Raw genomic sequence first — 27,933 nt, forward strand, 5'->3', positions numbered from 1 at the left:
ACAATCCTCGGTACTCGGGTCGTTGTATTATATGTGTATGTATATATATATATATAAATATGTATAGAGAGAGAGAGCTTCGACATTCGAGCGTGATGTAATAAACTTTTGATCCTTTGGGAAAAAAAAGTCTCTCGTCCGCCGTCCGCGATGTCGGGATGAAGCATCGTCCAGCTTCCACTCCCTGGAAATTACATTGGCAATAACGAGTTGAACATTACCTGCGAGTGGGTCCAGGTTCTCGGCTTCGGGCTCGACCTCGCCGACGATCCGTTGCTCGCCGAGCTTGCGACGTTCGAGCTCGGAGTCGTCGGAGCTTTGCTCGACGACTTCGGAGGCTTCGTCTGTCCCGCAGCCGCGGCCGCGGCGGCCGCAGCGGCAGCCGCAGCTGCGACGTTGGCCGCCGTCGTCGGTGGCGTCGAGCTCGTCTGCGACAACTGCTGCTGCGAGGATTGCTGGGACGCCTGTTGCTGGGTCTGCTGCATTATTTGCTGTATCAGTTCGAGCTGCTGCTTCGTAAGACCGTCGTTGTTCCCCCCGGGAGACGTGGCCGACTGAAACGACACGAGAAATCCCATGTTTTAGACGATCAATCGGAAGAGGACCGCCTTTCCGGTTGCCAGCCCGTCCGACGAGTGGCGACACTTTCGGCCGCCCGTCGTAATTGGATGTATCGTTAGAGCGAGCGCTGATCAGGGTTCGAGTTTCAGGGGAGATGGATCGACCGATAACGAGATCGTCACTATAATAATATTGGTTCAATTGTAATTCGATACGGTGTACGAGGCTCGTCGTCACCTGGCAAACTGATTTAGTACCGCAGCCGAACAAACTTTCGCGTATTCATCCCCGCGGTCGGTGTCGGCGAATGGAAACTGAAACTAGAACAAATTTTTGTACAACCGTGCCGAAACGTCATTTCCGGTTAGCGCAATCGCTGCTCGAAATCCGATTTAATCGTTACATTATTATTGCCGGGGGATGCCTAGTTTTTCTTCTTCAATTGAACGGCGTTCGGCTGGGGGGAATCATGATTTAGCGGAATATAAATCTGGCGAACAAAACAGCAAAAAGGAAGAAAAAAAACGCTACCAACGGCAGATAAATTCGAGGTGTATGTATGAGAAGTGAAAAATTGGGGAAAATACGTGTAAAGTCGTTGGACTTCGCCCGCAGGGACGGCAATTAAAATCAGATTCGTTAATTATTAGGGGATGCGTGATGGTGGTGGTGGTGGTGGTGCAGCGGCGACGCGAAGCCGGGAAACGAAGAGCGTTGCTCCTGTTTTATTAAATTAATCTTCGTTTAGTCAGCCGAATCCCTGCAGCACCATAGGCCGACCCTCTCATTTGTCACGGTTGTAGGAATTCGGGAATTAAAGGGATTCATCGTCGTTAAACACGGTATACGAAATCTTCATTCCGAATATTTAGAGAGAGAGAAAGAGAGAGAGAGAGAGATCATAATTTGCCGTAAAAATTTTCGCAATTAGCTGCTTCATTCGAGATGGATTTTTTAGGAATTCTTTTCACTTGAGAATAGATTAACATAGAAAACATTAGGCTGAACTTCACGGTATAGCATCATCTATACTCTCGCATCTGTTCTTATATTCTTCTTCGGAATCCGCGTCTGTTCCAACTTTTTTCCAACCCCTCCGTATTTTACTCGCAAGCTTTTTATTTCCAACTCTGTTTCCGCCGCCGTGGCAAAGAAGAGGTAGGTACCAATTTTTTGTTCCATCTTCTTTTCGTTTTCATTCTTTCGCACCCCCCTCGCACGTCTATGTAATATACACATTCCTAGATGCGTACACCGGCGAGGATGTTTATTGTTTGAATGCATCCGTACTTTCTTTTACGAATCCGCCTCTCTCTCTCTTTATACCTGCGAGCTACGCTCGATTCTTTCTCCCTCGATGAATAAAAATATCGACGAAGTCGCTACGCGAACTTCGCTAGACGTTTGGAACGAGGGGGTAAAGGAGAAAAATCTAACGTTAAATGAAAAGAAAATCGAATGAGATTCGATAGGTTTGAAGTTGAAAATAAACATCAATGATTATATAACGAATTGAAAAATGAAATTTACGCTTTACGCGTCAGCTCCGTTTCACCTTGAAGATTGAATTTTATTTGCAAATCCCAAAGAGGGAAGTACAAAAGAAACCGAGGCCAAAAAGAGAGATGTCGTCCAACGTTTTCATTTCTTCATATTTTATTTCGCCTTATTTTTGTCTCTTCGTATTTCACACAGTCGAAATAAACGCCGGAGGGAATCGGGCGACTAGGGGGACGAGGAAGGGCGAAAGGGAGGGTGAAAAGTTGACGGGAATCAAATGAAGCGAAAAGGTTTCGCCCGTGGAAAAAGATACTGCCAGAACAACGGGGCGGCGGCGTTCGTTTTATTTTACAGGCGGGATAGCTGCGGACTGTAAAAATATCTGCAGTCTTATTTTTTCGCCTAAGACGATTGAAGGTAGAACACACAATCTCAAAGAATTTCTATTCTCTATTCCCTTCAATCTCTTTTTCCTCCCTCTCTATTTTTTCTTCAACATTTTCCTTCTCACGCTAAATTAACACGGTAAGAGAATCTCTTCTACTCCTCGATCACGCCCGCCGTGCACATGTATTCACCAGAGGTGTCAATTTTCATTTGAAGACTTTCGCGCGAACTTCCCCTTTCCATAAGTTTCGCCACACCGATATACCCAAGCCCCTGGCATAAGAAGAGAAGCTTCAGTCCCCGTAGAGCTGATTACGCGGTTCAAACAAAATTTTCTTCGACTCCGTTCTATACTTATAATATACTTGTTAAACCTTTGCGGCATATATTTTTCCTTGCAGTTAAATTCCTTGAAACTGGGTTTATAAGGGATCTCGAGGTCGCTGATTTGAAAAATGAGGGCAGATTTGAGAAATTTTCAAAATTCAAAATGGCGGATCGTTTCGTCGGATTCGTTTTTAGCGACCCCAAAAACCCAGGATCACCGAGTTCCACTTTTCTAGTTCCCATACCTTTCCCGCAAATACATTTATTCTGTAAGAACAGGCATTTTAAACACTTTGTTTACTTATAGCGCTCACTGTATTCGCGGTATCATCATAATCCTTCTTGAAACATCAACACTGATATCTTCGGAATCAAATTAGGCACGAAAAAAAAAAAAAATGACAGCGATATCTAAAAAATTGAATATAAATCTTGAATAACCGATTCGAAAAAGGTGTCCTCATGTATGAGACGATGCGTCGCAGAGGGTTAAAGCAAATACAAGGGTACACCAGACACCCGCATTCGCACAGAGGAGGCAAAAAAAGGAGCAGAAAACCTTGCCCAGTTGTATATTAAAAATTTTTTCGGGTTACCGTTCGGGCGATTGCAGGTCTAGTCAACTATGAAAACGTCTTTCACCTTTAAAGTTCATCGCGTTATGGCCGAAAATAAAAGAGAGAAGAACGCAGTAGAACGGAATAAAATTGAGTTGAAAAAAGAATAGAAATACAGAATTTCGTTAAATGAAATTCGACAATTCAGGAGACTTGAAGCTATACGTTGTACATACGAAGTGAAATGATCGTCGGATCGGCGTATCGCAGCGTACTCTCCCTTTGTACTGCATAATAAGGATAAGAAGCGCAATTTGTCGTGGGAAAACTGCGAGGAAAGGGGGGTGCACGCGGTAGTGTAGTAGTGAGGTGTGAATGCAGGCAAGGCTTCGTTTTACGCTTACTCGGCCCTCGCATTTCTGTGTCTCTGTTTCCCACCCCCTCCGTCGCACCCTTTTCTCCATCCCGGTTGTAATATCCTTCTTCCCCCCTCCCCTCCTCATCTTCGTCTTCGCTTCAGCGCCGTTAACGCTTCACGACGTCGTCGGGAGTAGAAGACGTGGAAAATGACAACCGTCCTCCAGAGATGCTCCATTCTGCTTTAAACTGGCTAAATTGCCTAAATTAGGCCGCGGGGGTGTATCTCTCTCTTTCTCTCTCCCTCTCTCTCTGGGTGTTGCACGTTCCTATGTCTGCTCCGAGGGCGTATCCGGAACGCTCAAAAGATGGCCGTTCTCCTCGGGGCTTAATTGAAATATCATTCAGCGTATTTGCGAGTGTGTATGTATGTATAGGTGTGTATATATATATATATATATACGCACGTTCGTGTATTATTTTCTAAATATTTTGCCTTCGTTTCACCTCGCGTCGATATTTTCCACATTCAATATCGCGATGCATGATGAAATATTATCGTATAATTCCTGCCTTCATTTTGTATTTAGGAAAGACATTAAATTCCGAGGGTATTATAAGCTACAAGAATCCGTCTTACTGTGCAAATCGGTAAATTTCGCGATCCTAAACTATCGTTTCGAAACGATGTAAAGACCTGTGTATATGAAAAATGTGTCCCGCTATTTTCCTCCATAAAAAAATAAACAACAAACGAACCGCGAAATAATCGTCAATTCATTGCGCGGGTTTGGTAGTGAAATTCAACAATTCCCGGTGCAGAGAAACAAAGGGAACCGCGTAGAAATTGAGGAGTACGCAATGCAGGAAGGGATAACGTGAATGTTCATTCGTTGCGAGGATGGAAGGGGGGGGGGGGGGGGGGGGGGGAGAGAGGAGTGGGCTGATCGGTATAGAACTGATTTCGAGCGGGGCGAGGGAACGAGTCACAAATCAAAGTCACCCCGGGTTGCCAGGCTGCAAGCAAGGCTAGATTCAGCGGAACGCGTTCATTTGATATACAGCTAATTAGAGATCGAAATCTCTCGACTCGCGTTCGCTGGACCGGACCACCCTCCTCCCCTATCTCACACCCCCTCGCCGTCCCTCGTCGAGCTTCTCCGACGTTTTTACAACGAGCAGGCGAAAATAACCGTGGCGTTGCGCTATAAACGGGCAGACAACCGGAATGCAAAAAAATTAAGTAAATAAATAAAAAAACTTAAATAAAAAATATACAGTTACATGAGTCGTAAATTACGTATACGCTGAGAGAAGCAATCGGAAAAGTAAGGCATGAAACGTTGACCGGTCCATTTCGTCATTTTCGTTCCCTTTTCCTTTTTGCCTGTGTGACGAAACGCGTCACATTCAACGACAACAACGACGATGACGATGAAAACATTGAAATAAAAAGAAAAAATTACACATTTGTAAATTAATTATTTTCAACGTCTGTAAAACTCGCAAAACTCGCAAAATAATTGGCAAAAATTTATCAACGCTTCCGTACTACGTTGCGTATTTGTTTTTTACGCTTAAATGCCCATGCAGCAGAAATATCGTCGAATCGTATTTGCGGTAGTATATCGAAATTAATAGCCAGGGCATATAATGTATATTTATACTACACGGATGTGGAATCGTGCGAGGTAGCTTAGGGCAGGTATTAATTTTAATTCTCAAGAATGATTGATCGGGAACGGGTCCTGACATGGGTTACGATTAATTACGTACCTCACGCCTACACCTACAACCACTCGCAGGGTTGCTCGTATCACGTGTGTTCGATGCGGTTCCATTGCGGCCTCGAGAATAAACTACTAAGAATGACCAAAAATAATAAATCGAGTCGCGTTCGATTATAATTTTTGACTCGATTAATCGATGCATCGATTACTTTCAGCTCTGCGGCCACCGTCGCTATAAACTACCTCGCGTAGTTTCGAAATCCCTCTCAACGATATTAAAACGCCCCGCCTACCTATGTTCTATGCAAATTGTAACCGTGCGAAAGCCGTTAATTTATAAAGCACACATCCACGAGTTCGCCAAGATCGCGACATAAAATTCCGCAGGTCGCCACTGTGGAACACGAGGCCAAATTCACTCTCAATTTAGCGAGAATTTGGTTTGAAACATTGCCCAGATACCACGCGTGCCAAATGGTTCTTGTCGTTTGAATACCGCGCCAAATTTTTCTCTGAATAAGAGATTTCCGATAAGACAAAAAGAAAAAAAAAAAAAGACGGCCAGTCAATTTCATTATTTTACCTTCATATTTTAATCATCTTATCAGTTGCTCGAAGATTACTAGACGTAACAACTACCTGTCAACGTGTATTGCGAATTACTAATAAATAGCCGATTACGCGCAAGGACAGAGTGATATTAATTAATTGTTCGATTAATCATTCAAGCGATCATCGTTATCGAGGCAATTGTAATACGTATGCATACATGTACATGCAAAACGGATTGAGGCGATTAATCGTTTTCTGCAGGAACGGACTTCTACCGTCGAATCGACGTGCTCACCTTTTTTTTTTTTTTTTTATTGGTTTTCCCACATTTATCCGTACAGTCATAAGTCATGATCCGTTCGATACTAGCTACACTATTATCACTTTTATTTTGTTGATTCGAAGATAGAAAAAAAAGAGGGTAAGAATGAGACAGAATAAGAAAAGTCAATATCAATATATAGCATAGGGTGTGTAGAACTAGAGCGAGGTGGAAGTCGTCACGATTTCGTCGACATATCGTAGCGAAAACGCGAGTTGGTTACGTGTCCAATATATGATACGAAACTCGGGTAGTTTCGCCGGAATGCAGGGTCGGGAGTCGAACGAGCCGAGGGCTGAGCAAGGGATGGATGGAGGACGCTTCCGATACCGAGAATACTTCCGTTATCTATCAGAGAATACAAGCAGCTTACCGATTCCCTCGGGACGTACAAGCGGGATGGCGGTAAGGCTGGATCCCCGATAGTCAATGTACCTGAACGACGTATAGGTAGACGCGCCTGCGTACATGTGTGGATGCAATGGCTCGTGGGCACGTGTGGTATGATAGTAACACGGGGGTTAGCAGCTGCGGAAGGTAACGTCGTCGGGGATCCGGAATGAAACGTGCGAAAAGCGGTGAGAGGGAATGGAAAAATTTTATTATACGTATATGTATTGCAACACATGAGCCGGGTTCGTCGAGCGATGAAGAAGCGATCGAGACGGGCGAAATTAAAAGACGAGGAACAACGAGTTTAACAGCGATACGTGTTTTCGGTTTAAGGCTGGTAGAACTGGACCGTTGTTACGATAATGTCAGTGGACTCGGCAACCTTATTCATTTTACAACATATGAGAGCTCTTGCGTGTCTTTTATCTGCAATGACCGCTAGATCAATAGAATGAGGAGCAAAACGGGACATTTTAATTTTTGCGTAACAGTATTATAGGAAGGAGAGAAATTTACCATGAAATTAGACGAAGACTTTCTCTCCCCAAGCGGACGATCTGTGGGAGAATTTTTCAACTTTGTCTCGATGCGAAAAGTTTCCACGTAATTTTTCAAATTTCCATTCGGAGTGATCAATTATTACAAAAGGGGTCGTGACGCGGGGTTTTGATTATACCCACGTGTGCAATAGATAAGAACTGGGTGAAACTTTTTTCACACAATCAACAGCCGCGGCATAGTTGTACATTATGCGGTACAAATACGTACCCGTCGACTCGGGGAAGAAACAAGAAGGTATGTATACCCAAGTAAGCAAGCAAGCAGGCAAGCAAGTAAGTGAGTAAGTAAGTAAGTGAGCGAGTAAGCAAACAAGGACGAAAGAAAAGGAAGGAAGGAAAGCGGAGCGGTAGTGGGTAGTCTCATCTTAATGCGAATCTGCGGGATCCTGGGAGTTGTTGATCGTAATTCAAGAAGTTTTACGAGTTTTTGAATTAAAAGTCTCTGCGTCATCCCCCCCCCCCCAGACCATCATTCTTTCATACCTTTTTCGTATGATTTCACCTTTTCCCCGTGGAATCCACCGCGTGTCAGACGGGGTACAGGTACATCAATCGGTACTAATATATGTATATCTTCAGACTGTTGTTACGAAGAAACGAAAAGAAAAAATTAGACGCACCTGTATCAATAACCTGAGATAATGATAATAATAATGATAATAATAATTTAGTTAAAGGACGGATGACGATGCTTCTTTGAATATTATCTGAGTTTCAGGGGACGAAGGCGAACGCATCCCTCGAGATGTATTACCCCCCCCCCCCCCCCCCCCCCCCGCATGTCCGTCTGTCTATCTCTATCTGTCTGGCTAACGAGCAAAAGCCGGCAAAGTGGCGAGGGGATGGAGAAAAAGTGCGGAGAACTGACCGTTTTTCTACGAAGACCTTAACTACACGTATACCCGGCGAGAATGCTACACGCTACACAAACACCACCGAGGACCTAACAGCAGCAGCTGCGAAGATAACCGTTCGAAATTAGAACGAATTGGATCCCGATTACCGGACGAAATCTTAGGAAGCGACCGACCGCGTTGTTTGAAATTAATGACCGAAGGCTCGAGTCGCCCACAGATTTCAACTACGGTTTTTCCGCGTTCTGCAGATCGAGGTGATTATAACCGCATTCGGAATTAACGCCGTTTTCACGACCAAGAAGGTAAAAGGCGGGGACGGGGGGAAGAACTCGAGATTTATAAGGATTCGAGGATTTTCCGAAATGAGAAACTCTCCGGGGTTCCGGGCCCCTCGTGTTCGTTCAATGTCTGCGGATAAATGCCGCGTTTGATGTTTCGCGACCGCGCCTTTTCCAGAGAGCCAATCACTCAACGCCCGCATACTTTATTCCGTTTTCACGTCGTCTCTCGCGATTTCAGATTCGTTGGCAAATTTTTCTTATATACCTTTCCTTCCAATGTTTCTTTTACCCTTGTTTCTTGCAGTAGTCGTTTATCGAGCGACCGCGTTTCAAGAGAATGACGACGACGACGATGCAAGAGATACCGCTTATAACAGGCGTTCACTAATAGCGATGGATGTCTATTTACAAAAAATTTGCTTTATCGCGGCAAGATCGATTTAAATCATACTGGCACGTATATAAAATCATATTCTGATTATGACTCTGAATGTGACGCGATTTTGGGCAAGAACGTTATATGAGAATATTATGAAAGCAAAAAAATAAAAGCCTCAAGTTTTGTGAAAAATAGAGCGAACGAGAATCGAGGTGATATAATAATTCACGGTGAAAGGTTTATGTACTCGAGGTTCGTTTTCCACGTGCGTGTAGGTGATGAATCAAAATTGGACAAGCTGAAGTTATTAAAACTATGTATGTCATGTGTGATAAAAAGTCAAAATAAAACGTTTTCACGACTGTTTTTTCACCATTTTATTTTTTATTCATTCTACATATCTAGGTTTTTTTTTTCTTCCTCTCCTATTACATTTATATTTTTGTCGAGCTTGCAACAGAGAGCGCCGTGAGAGAGAAGGAAAGAGAAGGAGAGAGAAAGAGAGAGAGAGAGAGAGACAGGGAAATCGCGTGTGTTAGCGATACAAACGTTACACCTGTTATATGCACACCAACATGAATAACATCAAAGCAGCAGTCTCGTTTTGGAATATATATATATATACATGTATATATGTATATATATATATGTATATATATATATATATATATGATCGATGGGACGCGCGCTGCGCTTCAATTCGCGACATCAAAGCTCGATGACTTTATATCTAGGATTATACCTAGACTTGGTATGTGTTTTGCATACCCAGCTCCGCAAAGCGACTCTGGTCGGCACGGGAATGCGTTCTCCATTCGCTATTCCAGAAACATACACGAGTACCTGGAGTGCGGATCGCTAAATGGGAGCAGGTATACCCGCGTCTACGCACCGTTGCGATAATATCGTTCGAAAATCAAAGGGATAAGGGAAATTTCTCCTGCGCAAGGCAATGGAAATTTATCACAAGTAAAAAGCTCACCTTGTGCTGGTGGGCGGGGGGCGCCGGTTCGGTCGAGAGAAGCTGCTTCAGCGCCGTGTTGTTGTGGCCGTTTTGGGTGGCCGGTGGGGCCCCCGGGGTGCTCGGGGTGCTCGGATTGCTGCTCGGTGTGTTGGGGGTGTGAGGGCCGGTAGTCGGGCTGCTGGGGCTGACGCTCTCGTTCACTTTACTTCCGGCGTGATGGTTCTCCGTGTGCCTTCTGAGGCTCCTCGCGTCGCAGTAAGACTTTCCGCATCCGTCGGCCTTGCACTCGTACGGCTTTTTGTTACGATGGGTGAGCATGTGACCGTTCCTGGAGGAAAACACCGGCGACGTGAAAGAAGAAGGGTTGAAAAAGAACAAGTAAAACGAAAGGATAGAAGTATTCGAACCCCCCCCCCGTCCCCCCGACAACCTTGATCATTCATTTCGATCGGAAATCCTGCTGCAGGACGAAGTGCAAACGGGTTCTGCCCGTGCACGTTTACGGGGAAACGACGGTATATCTGAACGGGCATCTAAACTACCTACAGCGAGAGGCGGCTTCGGTGTTTGTTCGGCGCTGTCGCCTCGCTTTGTTTGTGTTCGGCACCACCGGGTTTTCAGATATCTCTCCGCAGTGACCCGAACCCGAGCCGTTGTCGTTGTCGTTGTCGTTAGGCTGACATAAATTAGCGGGTTAGTCTCGGCGCGATATATCGTAACGGAAATATGTTCGAGGTTCGGAAAGTTAGGCCCGGAGAAGAGATGGGGGGAACGCGTGGAAGCCGAGCTGTAGCGAGAAGAAAATTTTCTTTCGCGATATATCCAGAGCTGTTGAACCGAATATAATTGACCGTGTTTCTCCCCCTGTGCGAAAGTTGGCGGTTTCCACCCTGCCTGGATGCCAGCAAAGCGGGTCGGGCCGACCTAATTTCATGTTAAATTGAAATTCGGTTCGAATCGGTATATCCACGATCTGTGGCTGTTGGTATTGCTGCCGTTCTACGAAGCGCGGGGGAGAAACTTGTGACTTTGAGCCAAGTGCCGGGCAGAGCGGGATGGCCTCTCTCTCTCTCTCTCTCTCTCTCTCTCTCTCTTTCTCTCTCTCTGTTGGCCGCAGGGTCGGCGTATTTTCTAGAACTACGCGACGGCGAGGGGAATTAATTTAGCATTTGACTGATTGCTTTGAGAAAACGCTGATCGGACGAGTTCGGAGGGTTTTTAGAATCACGCGGAGTTGGGAGGCTTTGCGGACGAGACGAGACGAGACGAAATATTTCTACAAATCGAGCAGACGGTCGAGTCGGGTGAGATCGAACCGGGGAAAAAGAAGAAGGAGACGAAGAAAAAGTCCGATGGAAAGAATTTTATGTGCAATCAATACCGAAACGTGGGTTTCCCTTTGCTTGAAAGTCCGGCCTCGGAAAGGAGAGACCCGTAAAGTCGGCAGAGTTTTCCTCTTTCTCTTTCTCTCTCGTACGCTTACCGTGTCTCTTCTCCCGCTCGGTCGGAATGGGTTTAATTTGTAAAAGCTAATTTGCTGAACTTTTAACGCAGGTACCCGCCCTGCCTCACTTTGCCTTCCCTGCGAATTATGTTTCCGATTGCCTCCGAGGCAAAGAGCGGAGAAAAGAGAGGAGAGAAGAGCGCAGAGCGAAGAGCCAACAGCCAAGAGCCAAGCGGTACGGTAAAAGTAAATGCGAAGCTCGTCGAAGCTCGGCGAACGCGAAGTAGGTACGAGGGCATGGTTAAGGGAAAAGGATGAGTTATATTCCGCGACTAGAGGGAGAAGAGCAGCAGCTCTTACAATTAGTAATTACCAACTCTTGAATCATCGCGCGGAGTCGCGACTTTGTGCTTCCTGCCGTTCGTTTTTCTAGTTTCACTTCGTTTCACCGTCATTCGTCGTCATTCCTCGCATATAGCTGTACCGATCCTTCGTTAAAATGTTTTTACAACAAGAATAACACCGGCCGGATTAAAGACCGGCGGACCCCGAGCGTATTCCGGCATCCGTAACCATCAAAGGCGACCTCGCGCGTGATACAATCTGATTCTGGTGTCGGATATCAGAAAGGTTCGAGTTATTTCTGCCAATCATAGAACCGGCGTGTCCCGGTCGAATCAAACGTGGCCGCGCGCGTTCTCATCAACCGTTCGTTGCGGAAATGGAAACGACAATTGTATTAATCACGAGTGATCCCTCGACGGTACGGGGAGGGATTTTTATTTAAATCACGACCGATCGTGTTTACACGAAAGTGAGAAGAAAGAGAGAAAAAAAAAAATGAAAAACACGCAAGAAAATGTAAAGAAGAAACGGAAACGGTCCTTGTCCCTCTTTGTCCGTCGTTTGTTTTCCCCTGTAGGTATACGCCTAACGGGGAGAGGATTGAATTCTTGAAACGGCCAGCCAGACTCCGAACGACTCAGGTATAAGGTAAAACGATTATGGGGGGAGGAAAAATAGAGCGAGGTATGAGGTGTACGAGTGATAAATTGATGATTAGCTTACAAGTGGTCCTGCCGCTTGAACGCCTTTCCGCACATCGTGCAGACGTACTTCCTTTCGTCGCTGTGCGTCAGCTTGTGTTTCGTCAAGGCGGACGCGTTGTTGAACACCTTACCGCAGACCTTGAACAGAAAACAGTAAACACGTGAGCATTGACCGCACGCCCGGACGACGTCCGCGTCCGCGTCTACGTCTACTAGCTGATCACGGTGTTAATCCCCGGGAATGATGGGAGAATATATATTACAATATCAGGGAAAGGATGATGCAGGGGGATGCCATTTGAGGCGGATGCGCGATGATGGGCTGCGGGAGAGAATCGTTCTATTCGTACTACATCGGCAGGGAAGATCAGAGAGAGAAAGCGAGAGATGGGGGGAGAAGGTGGAGAGGATCTGAATTCGCAGAATGTGGAAACTCTCGAATCCAAGTGGGAATGGGGGAGTTCACAGGAGACTAGCGAACAGCAGAGAGTAGAATCGTGTGACTTGACTAGCTAATTCAATAGACCTCCCGACCTCCCGTGGCAAACCCAACTCAACTCCACCCAACTCCACCCATCCCATCCCAACCCAACCCGACCCGACCCGACCAGTGTCGAATCCTTTCGCCCACCTCGCCCGGCATGCAGTCCGCCGTTGCAGAGAGCGTAGCGCCGTCGTTTCTGCTCCACCTACTTCGCAACGCGCTCAACTATGTCTGCATCGGGCGGCATGGGTATTATGTAATTGCACAATCCTGTCTTTCGCGATCTCGTCTCCGTCTCCGGTCCCGGATTCTGAAAATTTTCCTCCCTCTCTATCTCCATCTATCCTTCTCACTCTCTTTTCTTACAGTCACGGGATAATTTTATCGAAATGCTTTGTGGCTGCATTGTCAAGGATTGTTACAAACATAAATACACTAGGTCTATCTATCCGGCCATCAGATCTCTATCCCTCTCCGACTCCGTCTCCAATCGGATTGACGCAAGACGATTTTCAGCCGCCCAAACACGGCATAAAATCTCCAAGGTATCTGATCTCATTTGTAGACCAGCTTAATTCCAAACCTCGCCTCGGCGGTGCAGAAACGGGATACGGGGCGACGGTAGCGTCGCGTCGTCGTCTCCGTCAGCGGCATTTCAATTTAGGGTGAACGCGCGTCGGGCGCTTTACCAAACCGCCATCCTGCAGAACTCCAAAGATCCGCGCGCCACCCCCGACCCACCCGAGAACTAAGCAAACATCATTACTTCACCACGCGCCGCCAACCCCTCACTTGCCAAACCCCCTCCGAAGGCGCGTTCATCTTCTTGAATACACGGGTAATCCGTTAGCAGTTGCATCAAGTTTTCACGCAGTCAGGAAATACACTTTCGCGAGGTGTATTTCGTTCGGATGAAGAGAAAATTTGGTTGAAATAAAATAAAGAAAATAATAAATAAAGTAAAAACATCCGAAATCTCAAGGATCGAATCGAAAGGGCGGGGTGAGGGTCATGGATCTACCAAAGCCGGGCTACGGTACCGCGGGTACAACATTGACGGTGCTTGTCAATAACGCGGTGCGGCCGTGCCGCGGACCATCGTTATTCAATTACGCAACAAGGCCGGAGGCGGTGGGTTCTTCCTCGCAGTCGGGGTTGGGAACGAGTGTGGGAGAGGCGGAGATGACTGCAGGGCAAAGCGCGGAACCGAGGGTAAAGGGTGGTAGGTGAGAGGATAGGTTCAACCACTGTCTCGCTTACGAATTCAGAGCGATCACTGCGGAGCGCTGCTTCTCTGACGGGCAGTTTTGATCGATCGCGATCGATTCCCCTCCCGCCGCCGAATCTGAATACCGAGCACAACGCGGATAGCTCTGACGAAAACTGAATATTCAACGCGACTGTTGTTTCGCTGCTGGTAATTCACGATCAGCGCCGTTTCCGCGCTTTCTTTCGTCGTACGTTGTAGGTGTTTGGCGCGGTCGCCGTTATACCCGAAGGGCGATGACGATAGTGAGGATTGATCCGACGGCGGCGGACTGCGATGATCTTATTCTACAATATTCTGCAGGTGAGAGTACCTGGCACTGCTGGGGTCCTTGTCTGTTCGGCGAGGAGGCCTTCGGCCGCTGCTTCTTCACTCCTAGTTTACCCGGCTCTCCCGTCCCGGACCTCGACTCCTCGCCACTGCCTGAAATGAATAACCATATGGTAGAGAAGCGATAAACGTTGCACGATGCGCACAGGCCAACAACTGACTCGGGTTTTTCCACTCCGAGTTTACGGTGAGGTGTAAAAAGACGGTTAAAAAGTAGGGGAACGTCTCGATTTGACAAACGGTCTCGGTAGGAGTTTCTTGCCGGGAGAGGGGATTTCGACGTAGCTTCCTTCTTCCCGGGCTTATACAAGATTGATCGCCAAGGACGAGACGGATCCAACCGCCGGACGTACGAACCTACGACTCGCAAAGCTCCAACGGAACACGGAGGCTTGCCTCGACCCTCGATTACCGAGCGAAGCTCCGAATAGTTGTCCGATGTCTCCTGAGTAGGTGGGTATTATAGGTACGACGAAACGCAGCTTATTGAACGACAGTGCAACGCCTGACGGGAAGATCGACGGTGACACAGATGATAGTTGGTAAGGACACGGTGGGAGGTTAAGTTTGGACCAAGTGGCTCGTCGACGGTGACACGGAACGGAGAGCGGGAAACTTAATCTCGGGCACGTCGGGCACGTCAAGCACCTGAGCAGACGGAGAGAGAGAGAGAGAGGAATGCAGCGTCTTGGCTCCGGCAGAAGCCATGGCATTAAAACAAAGCGTCCGTCCCCGCCGCTCCGCTCCGCTGCAAAGCTGCTCCCCTGTTACGGGGATAATTAATTAGCTAGTCTGGTTGAGAAGACGGAGTGAGACGGATCCAGCCGCCGTTCGACCTCCCTGCTGCCGTCGCGAATTCGACCAACGAAGACCGATGCACTTTACTATTCTCGGTTAACCGATAACCCCACGGACGAGCACCAGAAACTTGCTGTAACCTCGTTGAGGAGGAGAAATGGGTTTAGGACTGCGTGTTTTTTTAGTAATTTTAAGGAAAATTTTATTTATTTTTCTTTCGGCAAGAAAGGAAAAGGAAATTGCACAAGAGCCAGATGCTGTTGCGTTACCGCTGAAATACTCACTATTTATCGAAAAAAAACTACGCGATCTGGAATTCAATATTATTGTTATATCAGGGACAATTCACAAAGTATCGATCAAACCGGAAATATCAATTTCTGAACCTTGATCGATGATTTGCGAAATGTCTCATTAATGTGAAATGGCGGCCAAAATTCGGCAAAACAGATATTACGCGAAATCAGATTCTGCATTGACTCTTTTGGAAAACTGTTGTCTTTTGCCCCTCGACAAAAGGTATTCTCTGTACGGTTAAGTGGAAAACTGGGAACAAAACAATGAAACTTGCGAGTTTGGTCCTTGGAAGAACGAACTGCCGGTACAAAGAGATAATCCGTATTGTTTTCCAAAGCAAGATAAAGTTGATAGTATACAATCTGTACAAGGCTGTATAGTCATGGACTAGCTTTCGTTCTATCGAATCTTTGTAATTCTCTCGCTTCTTGAAACTTTTCCCAATCGTTAGCAGATAACACAGCCTACCGTTTTCAGCGTCTTGAATGAAAGAAAAAAAGTTAAACGCAGACAAAAGTAAAAGAGAGAAAACTGTTAACTTTTCGCTGCCAGCATTTTTCTTCGAGATTCCTATCGTCAACTGTGTACAACGCGTTTTATCGCCTCGTTGAAATTGGACCAGCGAACAATCTGAGCCAACTAAGCGCGAGGTGTGAAAAAAAAGTAAAAAAAGAAAAAAGAATTAAGGTATAGGCATTAGGTACTCAGAGTATAACACTACCTTCATTACGAAACTCTAGAGCTATTTCTTTTTTTATTTCATTTAATTATTAATTTATGCAATTACTCCGAAGCCCTGCGCATACCTATAATAACGTGTACGATTTGATCGGTTATATCATTTTTTTATTTTCTTTCACGACGTTTCCCTCGACCGACCGATGGACGCGTGCTCGTGTCAAAATTCACATACGTTCGCACGAAACACGTCCACAGTCAGTCAATACGACGGAGCTGTTCTGAAGCGGAGAAAGAAAAACATCATTTCCATAATAGCTTTCGACGCTTAGGCCGCGATCGACGCAATTCTGGCTCCTCGTACTTTTTCCTACTTTCGCTATAGCGTGCGAGCGAAGGCGAGTATTTGTACTCGCACACATGTGAGGAAAATAATAGCTTTGGTGCCAAAATAATAGTCCGAATATATCAGGATGGCTTCGTTTCTATCTATTTCATCTCACTCTCTTCCACCTTCGTTCGTACACGTAGGTATTTATTTACCTACATGTGTAGTTCTATATGCCTGTAGGTGTATACCGAGGCGAGTAACATCGATTTTTACCTTTGCACCGAAGAATTTTCACCGCGTAGGTAATATTTTCACTCCCTTATACCTTATGTATATGTATAGTATTATCGAACGCAGGTTTTAAAGCCGCGCAGCCACAAAGAAGTTTCTGTCGTACCGAAACGTACTACTGTACGAATAATAATATTACCTCACCTATCAGAAAATTTTCAAAGAAAGTTGCAAACCCTCATTACGTTTGTCTCTTCGAAATGAATTTTTTAGCACATCGTTTACCCCGCGAGCAATGTCAAGCATTTAGCATTTTGCGGTCAACGTTTAGTAGAGAATAAAGGAAAAGAAGATCCGCAGGCCGAAGAAGGGAAAACCGTCAGCGGTCGGTAGTGCATAAAAGTCTGTGCCTTGCGTCCTAGGATCCTAGAACGGCTCGAGGTATTGCCCTAGATTTATCGCGGGCGCGTATATAAAAATGATGATATAGAGTGGATATTCGGTGGGAAGACGAGGCTGCCGAAGGGGAAAAGAGGGGGCGCGAGGGGGAGGGCCGAGTCCCAATTTATAATATTTATCGCCCGAAGCCGATAGGTAATGGAATTTGGCCGGTAGCACGTATGGCCGCCGCAGCCCTAAATCCCGAATGGCAGAGCGGAACGAGGCGGGCGGACTGCTCGCTGCTGGTGCACAGATCCTGCTAGACGTAGGTTCTAGTAATATTCCTCGTAAATACGACGAGCAGGTAGGTGGGTATAAATATTCCCGCCCCTCCTAAATTCACACCTACATCTCTTTTATTACAGCTTCTACGATTGTCTAAAAGCTGAACGAGAAATACTATCCTGGGTTCCTGTGTATGCGTACTTATACATGTATATGATTTTTTGCATCTCACTCTCACGCAGCTATGTAAGTGAAATTCTTGGCAAGCAATTAATTTCTCTCTCAATATTTTTTCTTAATTTTTTTATTTATTTTTTTTTTTGCCTCATTTTTGATCCTCATAATATCGAATACACGCGTGTGAAATTGAATAGAAAATATTGATTTTTTTCTTGAATTTATTTATTTATTTTCAAACGCAAAGCTGAACTAGCCTCACCCTATTTTAATGGCTGCGCGGTTTTCAATTACTCCGTGCCTGAAACGAATTAGCGAAGGATGAGAATGTGTACAGCAAAGAGTTACGGCATGCATAACCCCGTACGTGTACACACGAGATGAGTGCGGTTTGATTCGAAAAACGTCAGGGCACACATCTCGAGTATGTATATAAATTTACGACTGCAGGTTTGGCTCAACGCGCAACGTGGCGTAAATCACGATCGGGGGCCAGTTTTTACGCGTCGGGATCGATCCTGGCTGTCTCTGCCCCGTGAATTTCAATCGTGGATATGGTGAATATAACGAGCGGTTTCGATGTGAAGTGAAATATCGAAAAATAAGAAACAGAAAACAAACACCGCACCGAACATTGGACCGTTATGTAATATCGAGTTGCTTGCAAATGTAGAAGCAGACTGGCCGTAGATTGATGTCGTTGCGCTGTAAGGACGGCGGCGAAATGCTTAAAAAGATGGGTGGCGGGGAGGTGGTACAAAGGCGGGCGAGTATAGGCGAACGGTAAATTTCCCGATAACCCAAGTTATTAACTTGTAAAGGCGGCGCAAGTTTAAGTTAAGTTGAGGGAGAACCTACGGGAGTTGAAACATCCCTCCTATTATCGCGAATTTACATGCCCGTAGAGTGGGAGGGAGCGAGAGGATAGATCAGCTCCGCTATCTCGCTCAGCTTCGGCAATAAAAGCCCCCCCGGTATAAGCCATAATGGTTTAATCAAGAACTTGTACCCCGTATTATACTCGACGGTGGTGCACGGAGCAAAGGATCACAGAGCAGCCTCGGTTACTCTGGCGATATTTAAAAAATATCGAACCAACATCGGGAGTGGTCTACCGGTTCCATCAAATTTCTTTACAAATGGCTGGCGGTGAGGTTGAATCGACGAAAATTCTCGGGTGTAGGTACTTGAATCTCCGGTCCGAAGTCTTGTTAATTTGCAGTCGAGTTTATTGTCGCGCAGCGTTACCAAAAATTTCGTACGCTGTTAGATAATTCACGGTTTCAATAAAAGTTCACACCGATTGGTGTAAAATTAAACATCATCGGTGTAAATCGTTCCGACTCTTGACACAAAGTGGTCTTGAAATGTTGACTTCTGTCGAATATTTTCAGTGTTACATTCAACACCGCATTTCCAACAGCGTATAGCTGCGGATAGTACTTTGTCGGTTTCAACGTCCTCCGAACGTTTTATTCGGCGGTCATTTAATTGCGTGGAATCTCGGATTTGCACAGAGAGGCGGAAACATCGAAAGGAAGAGGGAGAGGGACGTGATACCGCGCTAATTGAAACGACTAGACTAGCAGAAGCTCGGGAAAGCTGGAAGGGCAGAGGGAGTGATTTGTTTGAGTTGTGTGACGGTCTGGCGGCGTTTAACGAGCGTACCAAAGTCAGGGGGTTTACATTTTGTAGTGATTGCAAGACGTACGTCGCGTCGCGATGCTCCGGCCCCGTGATATATAAGGTGGCCCAACTCCGCATCGGTACCTACCAGCAGCGGTGCGTTACTACCCTGTTTGCCGAGTTCCTGGTAACTGGCTGTTTACACTTCATCCTCCCCCGCGCAAGGAGAAGAAGCTACGGCAGAACCAGCACCGGAACCAGAAGCAGAGAAGTAAGGTTGCTCTGCGGCACCCACGTTGAACAAACACGCGATCCAACGCGCAATAAATGCCGAACGTATCAGCCTCTCTCTATCCCCCTCCTCACCCTTCGCCAGTTCTAAAAACCGTCCCACCGGTCACTTCGTCCGAACCCCGATCATCGTACTTGTCGATTACACACCCCTTTGCCCTTCGGTGTTGTGCACTATTTATCACCCAGATACTATACGTAGACACCGAGATCCTCTTCCACCTCCGATTACAACACAACCGCATAACCGTGTTCCATACATAACACTCTCGGACCTTTGTTTGACCAAAGAGAATAGCCCGCTCGATAGTCGATGGCCCTTTGTCAAGAGATTATCCTACGTTTGTGCCAACGGAGTAACGCACAGAGACACGAGGAGCTTGGAGCTGTGAGGAGGGTCCTGTGGGTGACTGACGCGCCTGCAACTTTGTATTTCTTCGGTACGATCTCCAGTCATTTTCGTACATAGCTAAGTCTGTAACGGTAACGGGGGGAGGTGAAAAAAAATACCCCACGCGAATTTAAATATCCGTTCGCGAGAGACCAACTTACGTTTTCGACTCGAGACACGTGAAATTTTAACATTTTTTTTCTTTTGGAATTCATGCAAATAGTTTTTAGGCCCACGTGATACTCTGTTAAAAAACGAAGAAAATGAGGACTCTGTAGAACTCTTAACGATATGACGTAGCCGAGAGATGTAATTTACAAGGTTGGGACGTTTTTGCAACCTTCGTTACTGAAGTAGGTAAAAAAAAAAAAAATAAAAATAAAATTGCGTTAACGTTCTAGGATTAAAAAGAAGCAACGTTTTCGCGTAATCACGACGTTATATGGATTACAGATGACAACTATAGGTTTGAAACTAGGTTCAGAATCCGTCTCTAGTGTACAATAGATATCGGGTGCGTACTCGGGACTGGTGAGCTTACCAGAGACAGGCTTAGGACGGAGCGGGAGGAAGGATCGGAAGGATGGGAAGGCAGAGCACGCCGAGCACGAAGCGCGCCAACTTGCCACTATAGTTACTAATTAATCATTTCAGAGTCGAGGATTCAAGTGGTTTTCAAGTTTCGAGTGCCGGATTAACAAGTTTCCCAACGGGACCAAAGCGAGCGAGCGGATGGAGGGAAGGAGGGAAGGAGGGAAGGATGGTAGGCGGGGGCGGGTTGGCACCGGTGTACAGAGATATCGCCGTGCCGAAGACAAAGTGGGCTTTAACGCGAGGAGATTATCAAAAGCGAATGGGAGAAATCCCGCGGCCCAAACCGCTGCCTTCGACGGATAGAGAAATACCTACGGACAGAAGGACGAACGGACGGACGGACGGATCGGCCTCGAATGGAGGGAAGAGAAGGGATGAAAGCTCTTCGCAACCTGCGGGAACTCATTGGTGCCGGCTAGCGGTCGAGGAAACAGAGACTTGGCGATAAATGCGAGTGAGACAACAACGGCATCCAGCCTCCCCCCCCCTCCCTGCCCCATCTCGTTCCGTTCCGTTTTCTTTTCTCGTAACAGAGTTAAAAGAGTACGCACCGCCTACGGTTATTACAAGGGTCAGGGTGGATGTGTTTGCACGCCTCATGGTTACGTGGATGGGCTAAGGGGGGAGGTTTACATATTTGAGTTACGCGACACCGCGAATTCTGCAAGAGGTTACGAGGAGGGGAAAATGACGGGGTGATTTATCGCGAGCCGCGTCGTGCTACGAGCGTGCATACCGAGCCTCTGACACCCCGAAAGATTGTCAACCCGACTGGATGAAATTTCACTCCTAAATGGACGAGGGGACGGCCCGCGAGTGTCCTTTGGGCCTCCTCGAGGACATCCACTGCGATTTTCGAACCTGTATCTTCTCCCGAGTTTGGGCCGATTGTTTTGGGACACATGGGACGATTCAATTCTATCGTTTCATTTTTAGAAGCCGAAACGCCGTTTCCTTAAATCACGTCTACGTGGACACCCGAATACATGGACTCGACTACGAGACTAGGATACCCGAAAATGGATTCAGTGGTTACAATGAAAAGTTTCAACGGCGGCTGAAACCGCCCTGAGGAAAATAATAGTCCTTCTTCAGAACGGACAAAGGACGGGGTTTCGAGTGAGGCGATAAGAGCTTTCGGCCGGGTTGACGGGTGTCACGATAAACTGTTGTACAAGAGGCGGGTTAGGCACTCGCTGTTCTCTCCTTGCTCGAAACGCGAGGTGAAAAATAGCGGCAGCAATGGCGGTTTCACGTTTATTTCGGGCGCATTGTAGAATTTTCCGTTAAAAAGTGCGATTCTCGCGGAAGGACATCACCTTATATAGAGTTATATTTACTTGGGAAGAATTTAAATTCGGAGTAGATAGCAAATTTTTCAGATGGAGGTAAATGAATTTAAAAAAATAAAAACTGTATCGAAATAACGTTATCTCCGAATGGAACACCCTCGTGCGGGATAGAGAGCTCGCCCATTTGGCTGGCCCGATCATAAATTCCAGGCTTCAGGATATTCAAGAAGAATCAAGCTTAACGAAGGTAAAACAGAAGTTGAAATAGGGCAAGGATGGGATGTGAAAGCAGCTTATTGTTAGAAAGAAGACGCACAGCAGTTCGAGGAATTCTTATCGTTGAAATGTCGTCTTCGCCGTGGAACGGATAGTCGGATAACTAGTTCCTGAGAGCATAATTAGCTTTCATGCAGCGTATCCAGAATTTATCGTTTATAGATGCAAAACGTCGCGAAGGCAGCTTGCTGCCCGTTTCGCTTCGCATCGCATTTCACAAGTTTGTACAAGGAAACAGATTGTCGTATAAGGTATAAAGTGAAATAACAAGAAACGAAAAGAAATAAGGAAACGTAAAAAGATAACAGTGGGGGTCCTAGTCCTCTGTTTATAGGTGAACGCGATAACCGTGAGGGCGAATCGCGATGGCCTCTGTATCTCTTCGCATGTTTCGCGGAAGGCTTTTTCAAATATGATTTCGTTTAAAATTCCGCTCGCGTCTCGCATCGCCGATTGATTTTTGCCTACGGGTACTTGATTCTTCCCCAGCTTATATCTTACTTTCTATTTTTCGAATCTCTCCGCTGCTTCCTGCATGTATTACTTCACGTTATTGTACTTACAAGTTTTTTGTTAGTCGACTGTAAGATGTAACCGCAATACTCGCGTATAATAATTTCGTATCAAACTACAATCCAACACGAATCACTGATCTACGAATCATCAGTTTATTTGAATTATTACTTTGGTCCGGGACGCGGCGATTACAGTTAGTTCTCAGTTTTTCCCTGGTGACGATTAGTAACGATCGAGCGACGACGAGCTGCAGACTCGGGAAGCCGATCGCGTGGCTAGCGGATCGAATTGTCGGGCGAAACCCGGCGATTTGACGCCTGGAATCGTATAATTTATAGCGGCAGACTCGTCGCGTTCTTCGTACCCTGGAGATCGTAATTTTGCGTCAACAAACTAGTTGCGCCAGCTCTAGCCTAGATTTTTTGCCTGACTGGGCTTTTGGAAAAATCTGCAACCGTTAACGCGAGTTCGATAATGATGTAGGAAATAATTTACTTTCTCGACGGTGAACAAATAAAACACTTGCGGCTGAACGCGTATGCATATATTTTGAAAAATAGTTCTCAACGTAGGAAAAAGTTGGAAGTAGGAAAAAATTTGGCTTCATTTCTATGGAATTCTGTCGATCTACGAAACGTGCACCAAGCTTACCTCCATGTTTCTCGCAAAATATCCTCATCTCTGAAACTCATTTTCGCTCGTTTCTTTCGTCGGATGCTCGCGTGCTTCTGGTAACGGTCAATAATTACCCAGAGCCATCTCCTCGGGGTTGCGTAATTCCGCATAAGGGCGCGATTGACGATACTCGGATCTCTTATTTTCAGGTTTTCAATTCTCCGAAACGGTTCGCAAAGAAATAAAAACATTACCGAGAATCAAGTGGAACAAATTAAATGTTTCTGATCGAACTGAAACGAAGCGATTTATCCGCTTTCGTGCGCTTTTCAGTGCCATTAACCCCCGCGTGAGATTTCGTAAAGACCCTCGAGCTGTTTTTCATTATTTTTACAGCTGTCGTTATCATTCAGAGCGGATATTTTCTCTGCTCGTTTCATTATGTTGTGAAAGAAATTTTCGTCAAAGCTCGCCCCGCTCGCGATAAAAGCTTTTCATTCGTTGAAAAGTGGATAACGTTGTTTTTCAGCTGGTCGTTGTGTAAACCATGTTGGATTACCGATTACATAGCTTATTCAGAAAACGGGTTAAATCCAAGGTGCGCTTTAGATTATAAACTGTGGAGGATAAGTGTGTCAACTAAAGCGAGAAAAGAATACACAAGTTTGAATGAAAGTACCGAAAAAATATTCGTAAAAAATTACATGATATTGTCTGCTTATACGAATACCCGCGAAATAAAATTTTAGTCTTTAAAAACGCAGACGTAGTGATCGCCCTGGTTAATTCCTGCGAATGAAAAGTCGACACCGTGAATTCAAGCTTTCTCACACTTAGGTACTTCGTGTATGGAAGCCGCACGGCGGGAAGAAAAAAAAGAAAGATGATAATTTTTTTTCGTTATTCCCCCCATTTCTTTTCGGCACGTCTGTACTTTTTCTTCTACACCTGCCACCCCCCACCCGTGCTTATTCTTCGTTTCTTCTTCTTCTTCTTCCTCTTCTTCTTTTTCCTCTTCTCTAAAGTAATCCGGCAGAGGGTGTAATATATCACCGGTCTGCGAATCGTGGTGTACGTACATTGCAGGCAGGGTCGCGTCACATCGCGGCGTCGCGGTTCACCCACCGTATCATTTCGGAGAGAATTTCACGCATGGGTAAAGCATTAATACTCGTGGCGAGAAAGAGAGCTGCCGTTGCGGCTGGATAATGCCGATGAAATTCGCGAGTAAATTCATAAAATGAATTAACTTGAACAACACCATTTTTCAAACCCTTCCCCCGCTAATACGGTATAATCTTTATACTTGCTGCACATTTACAGTGTTGGCAAATGAAAACGACAGGTAAATCTAGTAGGTATACTCATGCAGCGTGATTAAGCGAGATGGATGTCCTTTGATTTTTGCGATTCTTTGTTTATTTTTTTTTCTCTTTTTTCCTTCTTATCCACGTCTTGTTCTCGTTCTAAACGGCAGCAGCGGCAGAATGGAAGGCAACAGCCTCGAGTTTCATTGAGAGGTGGAAGCTATAGGAACGACACGGGGAGAAAGAGAGAGCTGCTGCGAATAGTTATAGTTACAGAGAATGAGATGGGCCAGACGAAACGGCGCCCGGCGAAGCCTTCTTCGAACTGCGAACCCCATGGGAGCTTTGGGGGTTGGGGAGAGGGATTATAGGTGAAGGGGGTTGGTGTAGGGTCGGTAGGGTAGGTAGACTGCGAAGTGAGGTCAGGTGCGTGTGGTGTGCTCGCGGCAGTGTTTGTCCCGTGCCTTGTCAGTGTGAGGGGTGTGCAGGGAAGAGGGATGAAATCGTATTACTAGTGCATTGTGGGAGCTGAATAGCCCGCATTAGAGCCAACGAGGTTGTACCATCGCCCTCCCTCTCTCCCCTGACCCCCTGCGACTCCCGTCACCAGAGCGCTCCTCTTTCCTCTTTCTCCCTCTCGGCTCTCGGCTCTCGGCTCTCGACTCTCTCGCCTCCGCCTCCTCAGCCCTCGCCGAACGAGCATTCCGCACTGTTTACGTACAATGAAAACGAAGCTTTATGGATTTCGCGCGAAATTAGGGAAGTTAATAACCTTAACCCCGCACGGAATGAACGGTGAGCTGAAAATACTTGACTCCACATACCAAAACTCCCGTTTCGGTAACGATACAACCCCGCATGCCTGGGACGACGGCAGTTGTACAGAGAACAAAGAATACATATAATATATGTATACAATATATACCAGCTACCGCCGGTAACGTCTGTACAAGGGCGTGAATATACCTAACCCGTGTTACTCCCAACTATTTCAAACACGGTGTAGGCACGCCGAAATTGCGCGGGAGCGGCGAGAAAGTTGGCATAGAAAAATGAATACGATACCGGAAGTGAAACCAAGGGATAATCAAGATTTGCGGCGAGAGGCGTATAAGAAGCTCGATGAAAGAGGTCGGTCGGTAGCAGTGTGCAATGAAGTGAAAAGTAGCACAAAGTGGCGGAGCGGTAACGCGAGTGAGGAGCGGCCGGCGTATTACGTCTGGCTGGCTCAAGGCTGTTGCAGGGCGGGGGTGTAAGAGTCTCGGGCCATCGGAGGTTCAGAGGTTGAGGAGGTTGAGGTGGAGCTTCAGCTCGACGCGACGGTGTTCTTGAGCATCGGGCTCTTCTCCCTTCTCTCTCCTAGCGCGGCGCTAGTGTACTACAACTAGATCTCCCTTCCCTCTTCCGAGTGTGTAAATGTAACGGTGTTGGCGGCGGCGGGTGCCCTGCCTAGGAAGAAGAGCTTCGTATAAGCGCAGAGGGCGAACGATACCGCCTCTCGCGCTGCCGGTAATTGCTTCGACTCAAGAATGCAATATCCCTTTTCCAAGAGTCTTACCCCTCCTCTACCCTCCCCCCCCCACACCCCTCTCTCCCTTAGCGCTCTATTTTTTCCACCCCCGTCCCGGCCGCACCGTTACTTCATTTCTTTTACCAGGTGAACGAAGGTTCAACCGGGCAGCAGCTCCGATATTTCATCCCCGTTCTTTGTACACGCGCGTTGCATCCCCCGTCGCATCTTTTGTTCTCAAAGGGAAACTGCGCAGTCTAGTAGTATCGAGAGTATATTGCACCCCCACCGGCATCTCCGTTTCTTTCTCCTTCTCGTCGTCAAACATCTTCTCAAGCATTACGAACGAGACTGCGAGTCGAAATTAAACCCCGACGTACGGACGGATCGCTGCTGTAGTAGGTATACTACATTCGCGCAACGCTAACCTCCACAACCTCCGAGTCGAGAAGAGACAAGAGCACAACCGTCGTATATCTCCTTCCAAAGACGACGGTTGCACTGTTCGAGCGATGGTACGTATAAAGTAGGTAAGTACCTACGGAGACACGGAGATGGATGTAAGGAGCACTATCTCATACAGCCGTGTGACTCGAGAAGTGTCCATCGAATATTGTCAAATAACGTTCGAAGGAGTGACCGGAACGGCGCTCGTGTAGTGGAGGACGTGATCCTGATTGGTGCTTCGTCCTCTCAATTTCCCTATACTTTACGAAAACTTTCTATACACGGGTACAGTCCTCCGTCTTGTCACCACCCTCCATAAAACTAGGCAAGGCTGTTCGTTGTTTGATCGTTTGACCGTCACTTCGGACGGGTCGCAGCCTCGCTCACTGAGTGATTGCGAGAGGGGAACGGCGAGAAGTAGATACACGACGACGTCAGAGACAGAGCAGGGGTGCGATGAAGAACTTGAAGTAAAGTTTCACCCGACTTCTGTGAGAGAGATCGTTTCGGGTTTTCGGTGGTCCGTTAAGAGTTTACCAGACCGAATTGGGTATGGTACGGCAGGGGGGGGGGGGGGGAATGGAATATTACCACAATGAAAAATACCTCGGGCTCCGTTGTGGGAATAAATTTTCTCGAGCTAGCCAGCCGGCGTCATGTGTACAGACCGGAAGAAGAGGAAACAAAATAAAAAATGAAAACATTCGAGAAACTCGAGCTGAAAGACGTTTGCGCGGCAGCGTGTGTGTGTCTATGATACCACAACACAATATACGCGCGACAATTCGCGAATCCTCGGAAGTTACCGAAGGGTGAAAACAGGGTCGGAGGGGGTGGGTTGTGTGTTTTCTGCATATGTACAATCTACCTACGCCAATTCCCCAGGTATTTGCGGTCGCTGGTTGTCGTACAGTGCAGAGTTCGTTAGCGTTAATGAAACGCGAGTTGTTGGCATACCTATTTCTCGGTTTTTTCGTCATTTCATTATCTCTTAGCGAGAATATGCCGCCCTGCCGCCGCTATTTGTTCTCAACCGATGGTGAATTTTCATTAGGAAGAAACAAAAAAAATTACACAAACATAACGGCGGTGGCACGGTTCGTCATTTGGACGATGTTATATAAGAAGGATTAACTTACCAGCATCGTTGTCTCCCGGAACACCTAGGCTGTCGCTGTTGTCGTTGATAAATGCCTCCGTCGTTGAGGTGAAGGTCTGAGGCGACAGGGTAAGATCCGGTCCGCTCTCGCTGTCAAACAGCTCCAAGCTTCCGTTTCCTGAAAGAGAAGAGAAGAAGGCGCGTCGTGAGTACGTTTCTCTCTCGGGCCTTTGCGTCTTTTGACTTATCGTATTAGCCCGAACAGCCGCCGCCGCCACTCTCAGAGCTAACTCTCCGCTCTCTCGACTCGAGACTCGAGTGGATTTTATACATCCACCTGAGCGAACGAGCGCTAGTAGGAGAAGGAGGGTAATTAAGCTGTACTTAGGCCGGAGTAATTACTGCAGAGACTGCTGCTTTGTTGTCACTCACCGTCGTCACGGGGAATTTGGCATCGAAATTGATACGAGGGCTGTCAAAAACTTTCAGG

General features: G+C 46.5%; 1 protein-coding gene across 7 annotated transcripts in view; it reads right to left on the reverse strand.

Moving 5' to 3' along the window:
• Positions 1-27,933, reverse strand: part of LOC107220528 — a 186,157-nt gene that overhangs the window by 23,582 nt on the left and 134,642 nt on the right. For all 7 annotated transcript variants that reach the window (XM_046736336.1, XM_015659171.2, XM_046736332.1 and 4 more), the window contains 5 exons: positions 27,484-27,621; positions 14,285-14,394; positions 12,240-12,358; positions 9,746-10,055; positions 222-554 (listed from right to left, as the gene is read on the reverse strand). In XM_046736336.1, coding sequence (XP_046592292.1) covers positions 222-554; positions 9,746-10,055; positions 12,240-12,358; positions 14,285-14,394; positions 27,484-27,621 — 1,010 coding nt within the window. The remainder of the gene's footprint in view (positions 1-221; positions 555-9,745; positions 10,056-12,239; positions 12,359-14,284; positions 14,395-27,483; positions 27,622-27,933) is intronic.

Source organism: Neodiprion lecontei, chromosome 4 (genome assembly GCF_021901455.1).
Source record: "Neodiprion lecontei isolate iyNeoLeco1 chromosome 4, iyNeoLeco1.1, whole genome shotgun sequence".
NCBI lineage: Eukaryota > Metazoa > Arthropoda > Insecta > Hymenoptera > Diprionidae > Neodiprion > Neodiprion lecontei.